At 45.6% G+C, this 19,343-nt stretch overlaps 2 protein-coding genes across 2 annotated transcripts; both read right to left on the bottom strand.

The window, feature by feature from the left end:
* Positions 1-4,999: 4,999 nt before the first annotated feature.
* Positions 5,000-6,720, bottom strand: LOC113141565 (butyrophilin-like protein 9). The gene is made up of 3 exons (XM_026326062.1): positions 6,677-6,720; positions 5,781-6,104; positions 5,000-5,697 (listed from the first exon to the last, which is right to left on the bottom strand). The coding sequence occupies exons 1-3, from the start codon at positions 6,705-6,707 to the stop codon at positions 5,600-5,602; spliced, it is 453 nt and encodes a 150-aa protein (XP_026181847.1). The 5' UTR covers positions 6,708-6,720; the 3' UTR covers positions 5,000-5,599.
* An 8,216-nt stretch (positions 6,721-14,936) lies between these two features.
* On the bottom strand, positions 14,937-16,172 carry LOC113125463 (low affinity immunoglobulin gamma Fc region receptor II-like). Its single transcript, XM_026298935.1, has 4 exons — positions 15,689-16,172; positions 15,367-15,609; positions 15,151-15,291; positions 14,937-15,046 (listed from the first exon to the last, which is right to left on the bottom strand). Exons 1-4 carry the CDS (start codon positions 16,140-16,142, stop codon positions 14,937-14,939), a joined length of 948 nt encoding a protein of 315 aa, XP_026154720.1. The 5' UTR covers positions 16,143-16,172.
* Positions 16,173-19,343: the final 3,171 nt, after the last annotated feature.

Genomic DNA, 19,343 nt, shown 5'->3' with positions numbered 1-19,343 from the left:
TCTCTTTGTTTGTCACTGATGTTTCACTAAGTGTCTGTATAATCCGTCCCACGTCGTCGACCGTAGTCCTTGGTAGATCTTGGAGCGAGCGAGTGAAAAACGCCATAATTGCAATGGACACTGTGGATGCCGGAAGTGATTGACCTGGCTGACCTGGAATTCGGAAGAGCGTGTGCATATGGCCTAAAACTTCCAGGACATGTGAAATTTTGACTCTGTTCCTTCTGAGAGAATCTTCTCAAAAACAGGGCAGATACTCACCGAGAGAAGAAATCGGATCAGTCCAAGCTGAGGCATCAGACTTTGTTGAATGCCAACCTTCACTGAGGACATTAATACTGTTTGCTCGAGTTTGGTTCTGTTCTGTGGATTTGTTTGCAGTTTTTTGTTCATTTGTGCAATAAAAATGTTTGATTCAAATATTAAACAAAAGGAAGAACAGTTTTGTAACAGAATACATGCACAAAATTAGACAATTATAAGGCTTCTCATAAAAACACCGCACATGAAAGAGTTTTCAACACACAAACCATTAATTTTTGCAAAGGCCTACAAAAAATCCTAAATTAAGAGCCGTTCAGGAGTCGAAAGAGCCGACTGTGAAAAGAGCCGAACTTCCCATCACTAATGGACACTGTGGATGCCGGAAGTGACTGACCTGGCTGACCTCGAATGCGGAAGAGCGTGTGCATATGGCCTAAAACTTCCAGGTCAAGTGAAACTTTGACTCAAAAATTTGTAGGACTACTGAAATACATGATACACACTTCCATCCATCCATCCATCCATCCATCCATCCATCTTCTTCCGCTTATCCGGGACCGTGTCGCGGGGGAAGTAGCCTAATCAGGGATACCCAGACTTCCTTTTCCTTGACTCTTCCTCCAGCTCTTCTGATGGGACACCGAGGCGTTCCCAGGCCAGCCGGGAGACATAGTCCCTCCAGCGTGTCCTGGGTCTTCCCCGGGGCCTCCTCCCGGTGGGACATGCCCGGAACACCTCCCCAGGGAGGCGCCCAGGAGGCATCCAAAACATCCCACAATCCCACAAACATCCCCCAATGTTTCCCACACTGTTACTGAACTAGCCCCCCTCGTCCTCGTGCCAATCATAAATGCTTTCTGCTTCATTTAAAAACTGTTTCAGCTCCTCCCAGTACATGTCATTAGTCTTAGACACTGACAGATGAGGATTAGGTGTCCACCCTTTTACAAGACGTTTAGCTTCCTGGGTGAGGCCTACAGAACAGACTGCTTTTCCTTTTCTGTCAGTGTAAAGAGTTTTAAGAGTTATTCTTTGTGGCCCTAGTTTTTCAAATTTCTGTGGATAATCTAAGTCAGGGCCTGGAGTGTGTTTATAGTGAAGAGTGACATGCATCTGCTCTGGAGTGAGGCTCTCTATGTGAGGTGGTTGAGGATCAGGCAACAGGCGCAGGAGCTGCTCTCCTGTCCGTCCAGGGTCAGGCGTGGGCAGGTCTAGAGACCACCAGTAGTGAAGTTCCCCTTGTTTTAGCACTACATAGGAGGGGATTTCTTCCCCTGGACCTATTGCTGCCATTCCATTGGTAGTGGGCACCAAGGATATTTTTAGTTTGCTCAGCAGATCTCTGCCCAGTAGATTAACTGGACAGCTTGGGCACAAAACTGCCATTGCCTTCTCCCGGAAACCAGATGCCTCATCCTCAACCACAAAACTTTGAGAGAAACTGCAAGGAGTGACCTGTCAATTTGCTGATTTCACAAAGATATGTTTATCACCTCTTGTCACTCCAGGAATTCTGTCCCTCAATACTGTTCTGTCTGCTCCTGTATCACACAAAAATTTTATTTTTACTCCATTAATTTTTAGCATCCTAATGGGCATCACTTTATTCCCTTCTGCATTATAATAAGTCTCCACAATTTCACTAAGATCCAATTCTTCAGTGTTTGAGGGGTCTAGTCATGCATTAAGGTTATGGGGTTCAGGTCGGTTGTACTCATCTGGCCGTCTATGCCTCTTCCTATTCTGTCTCTGTCGTGGTCGATCACACTCTCGTGCAAAATGTCCTGGTCGACCACAGTTGTAGCATGTGTCATCTTTTTCTCCTTCATCTCTGAACCTGCTATCTTGCCTATCTGGGCCTCCTCTGCCCCTGCCTCTTCCTCTGAATCCTGCTCTGCTGTACTGCTGGGGGCCCCCCCGGGCTCCGCCACTGCTCATCACATCCAGGAGTGCAAACACAGCAGCCTTAGATTGCTGTTCTGATTTATGTTTTTGCATGTCTTGTGCATGTTGTGCATAATTCATTATCTGAGTGACTCCATCTGTGGGAGTGTTAATGTTAAGTTATCGTATGTGATGCGTAATGGAAGGGCGTAAACCACTCAGCAGGGCCTGCTTTAACTGCTGGTGATAGGCTGAACCAGGGGCCTCCTCAGGTTCCAATCCACTGTTTGCTTTAAACACTTCCTCTAACCTACCTCTGTATTCCTGTACATCCTCATCATCTTTCTGTTTACACTGAGCAATGGTTTGGCAATCAGGGGGTTTGACAAAAGCATCTCTAATCCTCTCTATTAATGTTGTAACCTGAGCTTCCAGCGCGGGGTCGTCTGAGGGCAAAACGACTCCGGCTGGGTTCCGTCCAGTATATCCCCCTCTAACTCCCCCATACCTGTGTCCTAAAGCTTTTCTACATACTGAATCTATTTCCTGCCCATCTTAATTATATGTCTGTCTGAGTTACTGTAGGTTGTTACTCCATTGACGGACGTTAGAGAGTGGATCTCCCAGCCCCTTAACTGCATCTTCTAGTTCTTTACAGGACCAGGGTCTCCTCACCAGGAGGAGAGGTCTGTCTCACCCCAAAATGAGGGTTGGGCACTTCAATTGCTGGGAAGATGCTCATAGGATCTTCCAGCGGTGGCCAGGGAGGCGGGTCAGGACGGGGCCCAAGCCATGACCCATCACCCTGGGGGTTTTTAAATGGGTTCGTGTCAGACATAGCTGCTGCCAATTGTTGAACCTCATTAACCAGGGGACTGTACAACTTTCCCGTTCTAGTGTGACTGGGGCTAGGTAGGACAGGTCCCACTATCCCACTGGGGGGGGGGCTGGGCCGCTGCTGCGGCTTGTGCAAGCAGACGTCTCTGCTGTTCTCTACGTTCCTCCCTTTGAATTAGTGCTTGTGGACGCCCTACAAAATCAGCTGGATCCTCTTGGAGAGCTGCTATGAGGGACTTTTTATCACCTTTCTCCTTATCTTTTTCTCTTTTTGCTTGCATTCCACAAAGCCGTCTCCTTTCTGCCTGTTCCTGCCATTTAACAGCTTCTATAATCTGTAATTTAAGTTTATCAGTTTTCTTAGGTCCTGCTATAGCCGCTTCTGCTTTCAATTGAGTTACCAATTTATCGCATGCGCAGGTTTCCAGTTTCCCAGGAAACTCATACTTTTTCTTCCATTCACTCAAGTATCTTGCTGATCCTGGGGAATAGGTGTTCATAAATTTAGGATCCCCGTTAATTGGGGTTTACTGTTTCCCTTTCCCATAGTTGCAACTTGGCACAAGCAAACGATCAGTCACAACAGCATGTGGATCGTCCACTGTATCAGGCTTCTACAGGTACTAATTACCTGCGGATACAGCCGTCCACCACACTCAACTTCTCAATTTTTACTTGTGCCCAACAAATAACACACAGTTTCAGTGGGAAGTGACACCGTTCTACTTGGTTGGCAATTGCCTGTCCAACGTTCCCTTTTCATCAATAACCAAACAAATAAGCATTCACATTCACTCCACAGTACTGTTTAATGTGGCCCCTAGTGTCCCTGACACCGGAAATACCTCACACAATTTCACCCGCGGATCTTTACCTGATTTGACGCGAAGGTTCCCTTCACGGTTTCCGTCAGACAGTTGGGCTGAGAGGATGTTTCCAGACGGGGACCTGCCGACCTCCCAACGAATTCACGTGGGTGGATTTTCTCCAGCCGTCTAACGACTGACTCTGCAGAGATTCACGGCGTCCTCGTCCTCCTCTTCATCCAAACTGTCGTATTGGAAACACCAATAAATATGTCAGGTTTACGCTACACTGACATGGTTCTTTTCCTGAAGGCAATGAAACACACGACAACTTTGTACCGAGTATATGTCTGCAAGTGAAAAAGGCCTCAGTTGCAGACGGAGAGAAGAGACTTTCTTCCCTCCCCCATCCGACCTTGATTCTCCTTCACCTCCTTTCACAGAGCAGTCCTTTATTTTTATAGTGAGGAACAAACAAGGCACATGATGCGTGGGTGCAGTGAGAAGTTTCAGCTCATCATTCACACAGGCAATAAGGTTATGAGGTTTATCTGGTAAGATAGACACCTGCTAAAACATCTTACACAAACATGGTATTGTCTTCAAATCATGTTACACAATGACAACAATTGTACTTTTGACCTCATGACCCCAACAATCATTATGTGTCACAACCACTTATTAGGTTTAAGGGGTAAGTACTTTTTCACATATGGCCAGGCAGGTTTGGACAGCTTTGCTCCCTAATAAATAAAGTCCTGATTTTAAGAGCTGCATTTTTCATTTACATGGGTGAACTTTGTGTAATAAAATTAGTTTGAAGATTGTGTGTGACAAAACTGTAGATATGTTAATTTAGTGTAGAGTTTCCTCCAAAGTGAGACCTCTCACTGTTCAGAGGATGTAAAACTACTGTCCAGTGACATCACAACCGATCACTGTGACATCACTGATCAATACTGATCAATAGTGTTACGCCCCAGCCTAGGGGTTGCCGGAGCGTAACACGATTGTGGAGTTTTCCTCCAAACCTCTTCCACTCTCAACAAACACGAACGAGACGAACTACAATTAACGAGAATATTTATTCTGTTTAAACACAGAATACAATACAGAATGTTCAAAACAAACAAAACGCTAATTTAGCCCTACTCAAACAAAAACGCTCCGTGAGCCCTACGATACTATACGAATACTGGAAAACAAACACAAACGCTAAATAAAGCCCTATGGTCTCAATCAAAAGAAACAACACAAAATCACAGGTCGTCAGCCTGGAAACTCCTAAAACAAACAGGAGAAAACAAAACACAAACGTAACCTACGAATCTGAATATGACTAATCAAAAATAACGAAAATACTATCAACACTAAATCTACAAAACGAAACAAAACCTAGTCTCTAACTCGAAGTCGAAATCTTTATCAAAATAGCTGGGAATGGCAAAGCTGGGAGAAATAGCTCTCCTAAGCAGCAGTCCGTGGGCTTCTTGTCGTTCTTCCGGGAAGTGTTGGACCAATCCCGGAAGTCCAATCCACGGGTAATCCTACGTCCACGCCCACTCCATCTTCCGTCACACCCACACACATACACACACGAAATGGGGAGGGCCAATAACACACAACCACACACACATAATGACCCCTAGGGTCATAACAATAGTGAGTGTCAGACTGTGAGAGTCAGGAGGAGTCAGAGTGAAGAAGAAGACAAAGCGTCCTCTGTTCTTCATCCATCGTCCATCAGCTCCTTCACCTCCATTTTCTCTCTGATCCAAAGTCAGATCTGATCAACAATCAAAGACTGATCAAACTGATTGATCAGCCATCAGAGGAGTTGGATCAGTGGAGCTGCTTCTGTTCCTGATGTCCACTGAATTGTCCTGGACTCTATTCACTTGTCTCTCTGCAGAAGAGACAGAAGACAGTCAGAGAAAAACAACTAGACAAACAAACAAACAACCAGAGACAAACACAGAGACCTCGGACCTTTGACCTCAAGTTTTACTTCTTTCTCCATCAGGACTCTTCCCTCCCTGTAGACTCTGCAGGTGAAGGTTCCTCTGTCTCTGCCTGTTGGATGTTTCAGGGTCAGACTGAGGTCTCCAGTTCTCAGCAGGTCTTTCTTCATCTCTGTTCTGTTTCTGTAAAACTCGTCCTGTTCTTCAGCTCGGTCAGAGCCGTCCTGATACACATGGACCTTCCTGTAGATCCAGTTCATCCACTCCACTCTGACGTCTTCAGGCAGGTCAGCTGTGGTTATGAAGGGCAGCTGGACAGACTCCGCCCCTGATTCCACCTCCACCTGTGGGACTGAGAGGACAACAGACACAACATGAGCTGGACAGACAGCAGCAGCAGCAGCACTGACACATTTTCTTTGACTGTATGAAGTGAAATATTTGTAGTGGAAACAGGTCTGACTGGTTCCAGTCTGAAATCTGTCCCATTGGTCCATTTAACAGAGACAGAGTCTGGGGTGTGTGAACAACCAACAGCACAACTCCCTGTTTCTTCACTAACTTAGTGTCATTGTCAAATGTCCAGATCAAACCTTTATTTACTGGCTCTGACTGAGGATTAGTGGCCCATGATGGGACTCCACTAACTGGGAGGACAAACTGCACATTTCCATGTTTCTGTGTCATTTTGGTTTGTTGACGTTTCCTTTGAGACACAAATGAACAAGGACACAGAAATGATGGTCTGATTAGATTTTCAAATCCAAAGACAATGAAGAAATAATGGAAGCACCTGTGATCTCTCTATGATCCACACATGGAGCTTTTTAACCCTGACAGAGCGGATTAGACTGGGTCTAATAGAATTTCTCCTCTCGATCCAGGACTGAAGACTGGGACAGTTAGCTGAGCATAAAGACTGACCTTTGACTTTCAGCTGCATCTGTTTCTCCATCAGGACTCTTCCCTCCCTGTAGACTCTGCAGATGAAGAATCCTCTGACTGTTGGATGTTTCAGGGTCAGACTGAGGTCTCCAGGTCTCAGCAGGTCTTTCTTCATCTCTGTTCTAGTTCTGTAAAACTCGTCCTGTTCTTCAGGTCGGTCAGAGCCGTCCTGATACACATGGACCTTCCTGTTGTTCCAGTCCTTCCACTCCACTGTGACGTCTTCAGGCAGATCAGCTGTGGTTATGAAGGGCAGCTGGACAGACTCCGCCCCTGATTCCACCTCCACCTGTGGGACTGAGAGGACAACAGACACAACATGAGCTGGACAGACAGCAGCAGGCAGCTGTGATCTCTCTCTGATCCACACATGGAGCTTTTTAAACCCTGACAGAGCGGATTGGACTGGGTCTAACAGAATTTCTCCTCTAGATCCAGGACTGAAGACTAGGACAGTTAGCTGAGCATAAAGACTGACCTTTGACTTTCAGCTGCATCTGTTTCACCATCAGGACTCTTCTCTCCCTGCTGTAGACTCTGCAGGTGAAAAATCCTCTGACTGTTGGATGTTTCAGGGTCACACTGAGGTCTCCAGGTCTCAGCAGGTCTTTCTTCATCTCTGTTCTGGTTCTGTAAAACTCGTCCTGTTCTTCAGGTCGGTCAGAGCCGTCCTGATACACATGGACCTTCCTGTTATATATGTCCTTCCACTCCACTGTGACGTCTTCAGACAGATCAGCTGTGGTTCTGAAGGGCAGCTGGACAGACTCCGCCCCTGATTCCACCTCCACCTGTGGGACTGAGAGGACAACAGACACAACATGAGCTGGACAGACAGCAGCAGGCAGCTGTGATCTCTCTCTGATCCACACATGGAGCTTTTTAAACCCTGACAGAGCGGATTGGACTGGGTCTAATAGAATTTCTCCTCTCGATCCAGGACTGAAGACTGGGACAGTTAGCTGAGCATAAAGACTGACCTTTGACTTTCAGCTGCATCTGTTTCACCATCAGGACTCTTCCCTCCCTGCTGTAGACTCTGCAGGTGAAGAATCCTCTGACTGTTGGATGTTTCAGGGTCAGACTGAGGTCTCCAGGTCTCAGCAGGTCTTTCTTCATCTCTGTTCTGTTTCTGTAAAACTCGTGCTGTTCTTCAGGTCGATCAGAGCCGTCCTGATACACATGGACCTTCCTGTTATATATGTCCCTCCACTCCACTGTGATGTCTCCAGGCAGGTCAGCTGTGGTTATGAAGGGCAGCTGGACAGACTCCGCCCCTGATTCCACCTCCACCTGTGGGACTGAGAGGACAACAGACACAACATGAGCTGGATAGACGGCAGCTGGCGACTGTGATCTCTCTCTGATCCACACATGGAGCTTTTTAAACCCTGACAGAGCGGATTGGACTGGGTCTAACAGAATTTCTCCTCTAGATCCAGGACTGAAGACTGGGACAGTTAGCTTAGCATAAAGACTGACCTTTGACTTTCAGCTGCACCTGTTTCACCATCAGGACTCTTCCCTCCCTGTAGACTCTGCAGGTGAAAGTGTTTGTGTCTCTGACTGTTGGATGTTTCAGGGTCAGACTGAGGTCTCCAGTTCTCAGCAGGTCTTTCTTCATCTCTGTTCTGTTTCTGTAAAACTCGTCCTGTTCTTCAGGTTGGTCAGAGCCGTCCTGATACACATGGACCTTCCTGTCGTCCCAGTCCTTCCACTCCACTGTGATGTCTCCAGGCAGGTCAGCTGTGGTTATGAAGGGCAGCTGGACAGACTCCGCCCCTGATTTCACCTCCACCTGTGGGACTGAGAGGACAACAGACACAACATGAGCTGGACAGACAGCAGCAGCAGCACTGACACATTTTCTTTGACTGTATGAAGTGAAATATTTGTAGTGGAAACAGGTCTGACTGGTTCCAGTCTGGAATCTGTCCCATTGGTCCATTTAACAGAGATAGAGTCTGTGGTGTGTGAACAACCAACAACACAACTCCCTGTTTCTTCACTAACTTAGTGTCATTGTCAAATGTCCAGATCAAACCTTTATTTACTGGCTCTGACTGAGGATTAGTGGCCCATGATGGGACTCCACTAACTGGGAGGACAAACTGCACATTTCCATGTTTCTATGTCATTTTGGTTTGTTGACGTTTCCTTTGAGACACAAATGAACAAGGACACAGAAATGATGGTCTGATTTGATTTTCAAATCCAAAGACAATGAAGAAATAATGGAAGCACCTGTGATCTCTCTCTCTCTCACACACATGGAGCTTTTTAACCCTGACAGAGCGGATTTGACTGGGTCTAACAGATTTTCTCCTCTAGATCCAGGACTGAAGACTGGGACAGTTAGCTGAGCATAAAGACTGACCTTTGACTTTCAGCTGCACCTGTTTCTCAATCAGGACTCTTCCCTCCCTGTAGACTCTGCAGGTGAAGAATCCTCTGACTGTTGGATGTTTCAGGGTCAGACTGAGGTCTCCAGTTCTCAGCAGGTCTTTCTTCATCTCTGTTCTGGTTCTGTAAAACTCGTCCTGTTCTTCAGGTTGGTCAGAGCCGTCCTGATACACATGGACCTTCCTGTCGTCCCAGTCCTTCCACTCCACTGTGATGTCTCCAGGCAGGTCAGCTGTGGTTATGAAGGGCAGCTGGACAGACTCCGCCCCTGATTTCACCTCCACCTGTGGGACTGAGAGGACAACAGACACAACATGAGCTGGACAGACAGCAGCAGCAGCAGCACTGACACATTTTCTTTGACTGTATGAAGTGAAATACTTGTAGTGGAAACAGGTCTGACTGGTTCCAGTCTGGAATCTGTCCCATTGGTCCATTTAACAGAGACAGAGTCTGTGGTGTGTGAACAACCAACAGCACAACTCCCTGTTTCTTCACTAACTTAGTGTCATTGTCAAATGTCCAGATCAAACCTTTATTTACTGGCTCTGACTGAGGATTAGTGGCCCATGATGGGACTCCACTAACTGGGAGGACAAACTGCACATTTCCATGTTTCTATGTCATTTTGGTTTGTGGACGTTTCCTTTGAGACACAAATGAACAAGGACAAAGAAATGATGCTGTTTTGATTCACTGTTTTTGTGCCTGATGATCAATGTAATAGAAACAGTTAGCTTAGCCTTAAGACCTTTAACCGACCTTTGACCCAGAGCTTCATTTGTTTCTTCATCAGGACTCTTCCCTCCCTGTAGACTCTGCAGGTGAAGGTGCCTGTGTCTCTGACTGATGGATGTTTCAGGGTCAGACTGAGGTCTCCAGTTCTCAGCAGGTCTTTCTTCATCTCTGTTCTGTTTCTGTAAAACCCGTGCTGTTCTTCAGGTCGGTCAGAGCCGTCCTGATACACATGGACCTTCCTGTAGTACTTGTCCGTCCACTCCACTTTGAAGACTTGAAGCAGGTTAAGTAAAGCGCTGCAGGGCAGCTGGACAGACTCCACCCCTGAGTCCACCTCCATGGAGGTGGACTCTCTGAAGGTGGACCTCTCAGCTCCTGAAAGGACAACAGACACAACATGAGCTGGACAGACAGCAGCAGGACTGACAGGAACAGCAGCTCCCTGTTCCATCCTTCTCTAACAGAAACCAATGGAAACTAGTTTGTGAATGAAGACATGTTTCATTGTTCCTGACATTTGGAGCAGTTCCCACAGAACGAGTCAGGAACCAATCAGATGAATGAATCAGTAACAGTGTTCCTGAAGAACTGACTCAGGGACTGTGCAGTCCATGATGACAAAGGACTGAGACCAGACTCTGAGACTCTGTTAGTGAGATTATTGGGAAACTACAGTTACAGACAAAATCCAACAATTACACAGCTGGATAGAAAAGGTCAGAAACAACAAGAACATGTTTGTTGTCTGGTCCCACTGGACTGGAACTGGACTAATGACTGCAGTGTTACTGAAGTCCAGGTTTCAGTCCTGATTGAGGATCATCAGCAGCTACTTATTAGAGACTGATTCATTCTCTGTTTGGTCCTGAAATGAGCTGAGACACAGTCAGGGATCAACTACAGGAAACATGGTAACCAACAGCATTATGGGTAATGTAGTAGTGACATACCTGTCATGAAGTAGTACAAATATATGAAAAGACCCACAGCAACAGCAGCACCCACAGCCATGAAAACCCAAGTAACGACAACCATGACAGCTATGAACCAGGATGGACCTGGAAATATGAAGAAGAGAAAGAACAACATGACCTCTGACCTCTGATCTGTACCTACAGCAGGTGTTGGGGTTGGTGCTGACCTTTGACCTGCAGCTCCACATCTGCCAGTCTTTGTTCGTTTCCAAAGGCTGTGATGGTGCAGGTGTAGGTGCCGCTGTCAGAGAGGCGGGATTTTCTCAGAGTGAGGCTCAGGTCTCCAGTGATCAGAGCGTCAGTTTTCATCGACGTTCGGTCTCTGTAACGCTGGTTTTGGTTTTTGAGGTCGTCACCTTCTGGGTAGCGTTGATGGACTGTTGAAGGTGTGAGGTCGTAGCGGCTCCACACCACTGTGGGGAACCGAGGTACAGAAGAGATCTGACAGGGCAGCAGGACTGACTCCGCCCACTCAGACACCTCTACACCAAAGGCATGCTGGGAAACTGAGGACACAGAGACAGAAAAGTACATCAGTGGTTCAAACTGGACTCAGATGTTGATGCTGACTAACACTTGTACAAACCAAATGACAAAGTTGGACTTTGGATCAGCAGAGTCAAACTACCAATGATCAGGGGTAGGAAGTGCTCAGATTGTTGGGACCTGGACTGGAAAGTCCCTGTTTGCCTTAAATGCAGCGGCTGCTCAGACCACAGCCCATTAGTTTGTTTCTGGGGAACAAATCATCAGAAGCAGTGGAGAGTGGAGACATCCATCAGTGGCAGAGTCTCCTCAAGTGTGTTTGGTACCTGCCAACCACAGGTATGTAGACACTGGACTGGACTTGCAGGCAGGTTTGTTACAGACTCTTTCCTTCCTCAGAAACTCAGACCGGTCTGATCTGGTTCCCTGGTTCACATTAGACACAAACACTGTGTGAAACTACCAGTTACCAAGTGAAGTTTCATTCGGTCTCATGTTCAGTGTTTATTAAGAAGGAATTTCATTGATATTGTTTGTCTTTTTCCTTTAGCGCTTCAGCTTCACAGGTTGGTCCTGTTGGATTTCTTTGATCTACTGTGGGTCCAGATTTGTGCTGTTGGTTCTGTTTCCTGTTGGTCACTGATTTACTGTAGATTTGCTCTTTTTGATCCACTGGACAAGTTCAGAACCAACTAATTCCAGTCAGTGTGTTCACATCTCATCAGTCAATAAAGCAGATATAGTTCTTCCATGACCTGCAGTTTCTGTCAGTCTGTCATGGTTGAAGTTGTCGCTTCTAGTCTGGATTTGAGAGGAGATGAGGTTTCTTCATTCTACAGTATTTTAGGTTGAAACATGTCATTACTCATCCAAGTAGCTTCATCACTCTAAGGGAAAGCTGGTATGGAATCTAAAAATTTTTCCTTTAGGTTGGTTTTACTCCAACCCTAGCCCAAATAGGCTAATTTTGTGAACTATGCAAATGGAGTGAGTCGTTAGACCCACAGTCCTGAGTTGGTTTCACTTCACAACTGGCCTGAATAGGATCGGCAAGTAAACAAAAGAACTGACTATTTTGACCCCTCTGATTCACCAACTGGCTGCAGAGTGTGTCCTCCCTTGCAAATATTTGATTTGATCCTTAATTTCCTGGGAACAGAAGAAAGGCCAGCCTGGTAGATTGAAGACAGGTTATGTCTGAGCCCTCCACCCTTGTTAAGGGAGGGTTTTTCAACTTGGACCTAAATAGCTTCTCTGTCCAAAATATAAACATCACTGTTTTAAAAAGAGTGTCCTGTTTCCTTTCAATGGAGGTGCACAGCTGACTGTGGTCCTGAGGAGCTGCTCCTGCTGTGCTGGACCATCCTCCTTGTAAGTGGTTGTTTGGTTTCTCCAATGTAGAGTTCTGAGCTTTCTTCCTTACACTGGACAGCAAAGACCACATGGCTCCTCTTTTGTTTTTGTGTCCAGTCTCTGTGTTGTGTTGGTGGGTTTGAAGTGAACTGGTATCTGATGCTTCCCAAAAATCCTTTTAAAATCCTTTTAAACCTCTCTGTGGGTTCCCTCGGGGGTCCATCTTGGGACCCCTTTTGTTTAATCTTTACATGTTTCCTTTAGGCCAGTTAATACGAATCAATAATGTGTCCTACCATAACTATGCAGATGACACTCAGATTTACATTTCACTCACAGCTGGTAAATATGGACCAGTGGATTCACTGTGTCACTGCACTGAACCGATCACTGTGTGGATGCAAAACAACTCTCTTCAAAAAAACAGTGACAAGACTGAAATAATCATCTTTGGGCCACAGAAACAAAGAGAAAGTGTCAGCAGTCACCTCGAGTCTCTTTCTGTAAAATCTAAATATCAAGTTAGAAATCTAGGGGTGATCATGGACTCAGACTTCAACTTTAACAGCCACATTAAATCAATAACATCATCACCATTTTACCATCTCAAAAACATCAGAATCAAAGGGATCAGGTCTAAACCAGACTTGGAGAGACTCATCCATGCTTTTATCTCCAGCAGGGTTAGATTACTATAACTGCTCACAGGGGTCTCAAAAAGAGCTGTAGGGCAGGTGCAGTACATTCAGAGCACTGCTGCATGTGTCCTGACTAGAAACAGGAAGTACAACCAAATTACTCCTGTTCTCAGATCTCTGCACTGGCTTCCTGTCTCTCAGAGAATAGACTTTAAAACAGCCCTGCTTGTGTATAAGTCTCTTCATGGCTCAGCACCACATTACATCTCTGACATGTAGGTGCCATATGAACCATCTCGGACTCTGAGAACATCAGGAACAGGCCTTCTGCTCGTGCCCAGAGTCAGGACTAAAAAGGGAGAAGCAGCGTTTCAGTTTTATGCAGCTAAAACCTGGAATAGTCTCCTGATGATGTTAGACAAGCCTCATCTCTGACAATGTTTAAGTCCATGCTAAAAACTTCTTGTTATCTCAGTATATGACAGTTGAAAGTTTTGTATCTGCACTGATTGTCCTTTTATTTCATTTGATGTTTCCATCTACTGCATTTATGTGAAGCCACCATCATGGTGCAGTTACAGCGAGGATGAAACAGCAAAGAGCTGAAGTGTTGGTGAATCAGATCAGAGGGAGGAAGGTGGTCTTACCGTGCACCAGGATCCCAAACACCACCAACATCTTCATCTTCACTAAAGGCTCCAACAAACACAAAGTCCCTGTAAAGCTGCTTCTTCCTAAACTGAGTTCAGATTCAAAAACAGCTTCAGGACGTGTTGACAGCAGCTGCCACTGCCCTTCCCCAAAGTGTGAGGACACTTTCTCTTCCTCTTTCAGCTCCAGGAAGCTTCTCAGGTGCTGCAACAGAGGAAAGCGCCTGCAGCAGCTGGTGCACTGAGTTCCACACTGAGTTGGTATTGTTGTCCTACCAATCGGCTTTAAAAGAGTTTAATAAAGTTCTGATAAAGTTCCTTTTGGGTTTGGATCATGATGATGTTGCCTGTGCAGCTGCTCTGAAAACCGCATTCAAATTTTCTGTCTTGAGTTCATGAGGAAGAAACATGTCCAGGTGTTTCCCGGCTGCAGATGTTGAGGAGAAACTGTCTGTGATCATGTTCAAATAGCAGCATCCTCATTTTAAAAATGGGTCCAAATCTTAGATGTTCTATGTTGTTGATGCCAAATGGACCTGAAGATATTTCCATGTCAGAGCTGATCAGAGTCTCAGTATGTGAGTATTGGCTGTTGTTGTTAAAGCAAAATCAAATTGTCAGATTTCTGAATGGAGTTTGGTGAAGTTCTGTCTGTATAAGGAGGAGCAGGGTGCTGTGTCTGTGGTGAATCCTGGAACTTTTCCTCAGACTCACATGAAACTTTTCACACCAGGGAAATAAAGTTTTGTTTGTGTCGGCACTAAAGGCTCCACAGTATAAAGAGGTTTAAAGTAACTAAGTACATTTACTCTAGTACTGGTAGTACTTTTTATTCCACTTCCAGCACCACTGTATAAAGCTGTGGAGAGGACTCATACTGTAGTTTTACTGCATGTACTGAGACAGTACACAGAAATACCACAGTACTTCCAGACTTTGTACAGTGTTTGGACCTTTATTCAAACTGTTCAGAGTCACAGAGAAACAGGAAGACAGCTCAGAAGTGATGCTCAGTGGTGACCACCATGACATCATCAAAGTCCTCAGCCAATCGCTGCTCAGCCTGGACGGGTGCTGCTGTCACCATGGGGACGGGCAGGTCACTTCCTGTCAAAGGAGACAATCATAAAATGGGCTGGACATAATCAGGGACATGAGACAGTGGAGGGATTGATTGATTGGTTGGTTGATTGATTGATTTAGAGTGTTACCTGTGGGTCTGTGTCGATACAGAGACACCATGAGGACAGTGGAGATGACGTATGGACAGAACACCACCAGGTAACGGACCACTGTGAACACCTGCAGGAGGGGGGCGGGGTCTGGGGACAGTGCTGTGGTTGTAGGTGTTCCTGCAGACAGAAGCCCACCTGGTCAGGTGAACATGAGCCTGAAATCAGAGTGTCAATCAAAGTGAAGCTGCTGACCTGTGACAGAGATCCAGCTGGGTGGAGACTCTCCATGGCCCCTGATGTTACACCTGTAGACGCCTTCATCGGCCTTGGAAACATGGAGGATGGTCACGTGACCCGTAGGCCGATCGATGAGGAGGGAGCCGTGTTTATAGAAATCAGCTGGGAGGTCGGAGGATGTCTGGGTTCTACAGATCAGGGTGATGTTTTCTCCCTCCATCACAGGGAGGACAGGACTCTGCAGGATCACTGCTCCACCTCAACACAGAGACAAACTACAGCATTTCATCCATTTCCACACAGCTTCATCAATACTAACTCCACAGGCTCATCTTACCACTGACAGTGATGTTGATGCTCTGACTGGTTGCTCCCTCTCTGGACTCACACCAGTAAACTCCACTGTCCCACAGTAGGACACCACTGAAGTTACAGGAAGAACCAGCTGATGTTCCCCAGTCAGGTCCACACTGAGTCCTGGTTTCTCTGGCTGTGTTCCTCCTCAGGGTCCATCCAGCAGAGCTGTCGTCCTCCTCACAGCTCAGAGACAAAGAGTCTCCTTCAAAAACCTGGGAGCTGCTGGGACTCAGAGTCAGACGAGCTGTGGGAAACAATTCAAGGAGAAGAGAGGGGAGCTCAGTGCACTGATGAAGAGTTCTCAGGCAGTCTAGGCCTATAGCAACATAACTAACAGGAGGATGGTTCAGGGTCACCTGAACAGAGGATGATATATGTGAAACAGAAGAAAGAATCCTCCAAATCTCCTCCTGAGTGTTGTGTTTCAGTGCCATTAGCTGAAGCTCGTTGTGTTTGTCTTGTGACTTTGATGAAACTCTGATCCCATTTCTGACCAGTTAATGTAGAAAACCATTTCCAAAAGGCTCAGTGACTTTTTATTGCTGTGAATCTGCAGCTCTAAGAGTCCCAACATGAAGATGTCCTTGTAGATGAAGACTCTCCTCCCACATATATAAGAGTCAGCAGTTCCTGGGGATTAATAATTGTCTAATCATTGGCCACTGATGACAACATAGGAGCCCACTGTGCAATAAGACTGGAGCATATTTCCATATCTCAACATGTTTGTCAAATATAGGAATAAAAAGATGCATCGTGCCGTTCAGAGAAAATATGGCTGCAGTCACTGTTCATTCCTTGTTTCCTGTTCCTGTATTTACCCCAGTGACTGACAGAACTGGGTGTTTGTTTCTAATTTCCTGTTTCCTCATCAATGCAAACTGAACATCTCCTCCACACTGACTATGTTGGTGGTGCAGCAGCAGCAGGAACATGTGAAAGAATGAATAGTACATTATTACTGAGAGTGTATCACACAGCTGAGGGGTCATATTGATGAACTGATCATCACCTGAGGCTGCATATTTACAGCATGAACAACATGTTTCCTTGGTAAATGGGACCAGTGATTCTATAGAGTCAGCTTCAAACTGGGACAGGAAAAGTTCACTGACCTTGGTCTGTTGTGCAGCTCAGCAACGACATCAGGGCTGCAGAGACATGAGGGTGGTCAGTGTGAGGTTTAACAGAAAACAGAGTGAACACAGAGGGTTTGTGTGTGGTCTGAAGGTCTGAAGGTCAGAAGGTCTGAGGGTCAGAAGGTCTGAAGGTCTTAAGGTCTTCAGATCTGAAGGTCTGAAGGTTTTCAGGTCTTAAGGTCTTAAGGTCTGAAGGTCTTAAGGTCTTAAGGTATTATGGTATTAAGGTGTGGTATGTTGTCACCTACAGGATGTTTTAAGAAAATTCTATAACAGCTTAATTTCTTTCTCCAGATCATCTTCATCAGTCTGACCCTGTGTTTCATCAGATAATCAGTTTGTCTGGATCCTGCTGCTGCTACTCTGTTTATTACTGCATTTCACTGTATAAAGTACTACAGGAAGTACCTTCAGAACCTCCAATGAAGAACGTCTGACGTCCAATGTTCATGTTTTATGGTCGTTAGTTGACTCAGAATATTTTCCACTGGTCTGTGTTCTTGGTGTCAAACAATGACACTGTTCTTTTGAACACTGTTCTAATGAGAACGTTGGAAAAACATGGCCAGAACATGACAAAAGAACTTCTTCATGAACTGATGTCGAGAGAGAGAGATTTACTCACAGAGCAGACGGAGCAGAGACGTGGTCTCCATGTTCACACGTGCTGACGTGAGGTCGGATCTCAGATCAGTTCCTGCTGACAGGAAGTCAAAGCCTCGTCCTTCCTGTGTGGCTGCTCTGCTCGTCTGTTTGTCCTCACACAAGAAGAAGGTTTCTCTGTTCACTTTCATCATCCATCCATCATCTAGACCCCCTTAGTCCTAACCAGGATCCCGGGATCTGCTGGAGCCTATCCCAGCTCTCTTTGGGTGAAAGGCAGGGGTCCACCCTGGACAGGTCCCCAGTCCATCACAGGGCCACATAGAGACAAACAACCTCACACACTCACACTCACTCCTATGGGCAATTTAGAGTCACCAATCAACCTGACATACATGTTTTTGGACTGTGGGAGGAAACCAGAGTACCTGGAGAAAACCCACACAAGCACAGGGAGAACGGCCCACAGAGAATGGGGCCCTGATGGGTTTCAAACCAGGAACCTTCTTGATGTGAGGCAACAGAGCGAACCACTAATGCACTGTGCTGCCCCTCAGCTGCAACAAATCAGACACAGTCTCAGATCAAACTGGAGCTTCAGGAGGAAAAACAACCAGAGAGTCAAAGAGAAGAAGAAGATGTGCAGGAAGCATTGACCAGAGGCATTCTGGGATTGTTGTTCTGACCTGCAGTTATTCAGTGTAATGAAAAACGTGAGTGTCGTCCTGAAACACTGGGTCACAGTCAGTCTTCAGGATTAGTGAGAAGCTGTAGATGACAGTGGTCTCTGGCTTCCTGCTGTGACTATAGAGTCCAAATGAACTTTGATTTTGGCTTTTTATTTGCTGCTGTTTTACTTTTGTTATTCTTAATATCATTGTTTGCATATTCTGAATAACAATTTAAATGTAAAACTGGGTTACCAAATGATCTCCAACATGTGAGCCAGCAACCAAACCTGCTTTATAAAAACAAAAACCTTAAATCAAAGAGTTTCCTGAGTCTGATTATGTAAAGTACCAGGTATTGTACATATATAAGACAAGATGAGATCAACTTTATTCATTCCCAAGGTAAAGTCAGTGTTTCCAGAGAGCATCAGAAAGAGTTTCTAAAATACAGCTGCTCAGAAAAAACCCTCCACCTGATAAGTAAATCAGAGACCTTTAATGGTTTCTAACTATGTGCATGTTCTAAAGTATAAACTGAAAACATCTATTTTGACCATGACCTGACTTAAGGCTGCAGTATAAACAGATTGGTATGAAATGTAACACAATGAAATAAAAAACTGAAACACTAAGAAAATTGTCTTCATTCAACATCTGGAAACAGCTTTTGTACAAACAAATGTGGAAACACTGTCCAACATGTTGTCCCTGAACACGTTTCTACCAACAAGGCCACGTGAGGCACATCAACCCAGATACTGACAAACTGCCAACTGCAACGTCTGTCAACACATGGAGTCACACATGAGTTGGATTCACTGTGGAAACAGAGAAACTGATGAAATCAGCTTGTAAACCAGTTTCAAATGGTTTTAAAGTGGCCCAGGTGCTTCATGCTGTTGTGTCACCAAAGGCTGTTATTGTCTGTAAATGTCTGGATTCTGCCGACAGCTCTGAGCGTCTCTCTCTCTCAGACGTAAACACACACTGATATGCAGCAGTTTGCCTCCATCCAAGAGAAACGACTTTGGAAGAACCTGATTCCATCCAAACAGATGATGTTAGAAATGACCTGATGGAAAACCCTGTTTGCCTAAATACATTTGTTCCTTGTTGTGGTTTTGACACGGACAAACTTCAGCCTTCACTCTGAGCTTCGCTTTGACCTTTGAACCCACCCATTTCTCATGTGAGCAAAAGTCTTGGAACGTGTGACTGACAG

This window comes from Mastacembelus armatus, chromosome 18, assembly GCF_900324485.2.
Source record: "Mastacembelus armatus chromosome 18, fMasArm1.2, whole genome shotgun sequence".
Taxonomy (NCBI): domain Eukaryota; kingdom Metazoa; phylum Chordata; class Actinopteri; order Synbranchiformes; family Mastacembelidae; genus Mastacembelus; species Mastacembelus armatus.
This window is presented reverse-complemented; position numbering and strand designations above follow the sequence as displayed.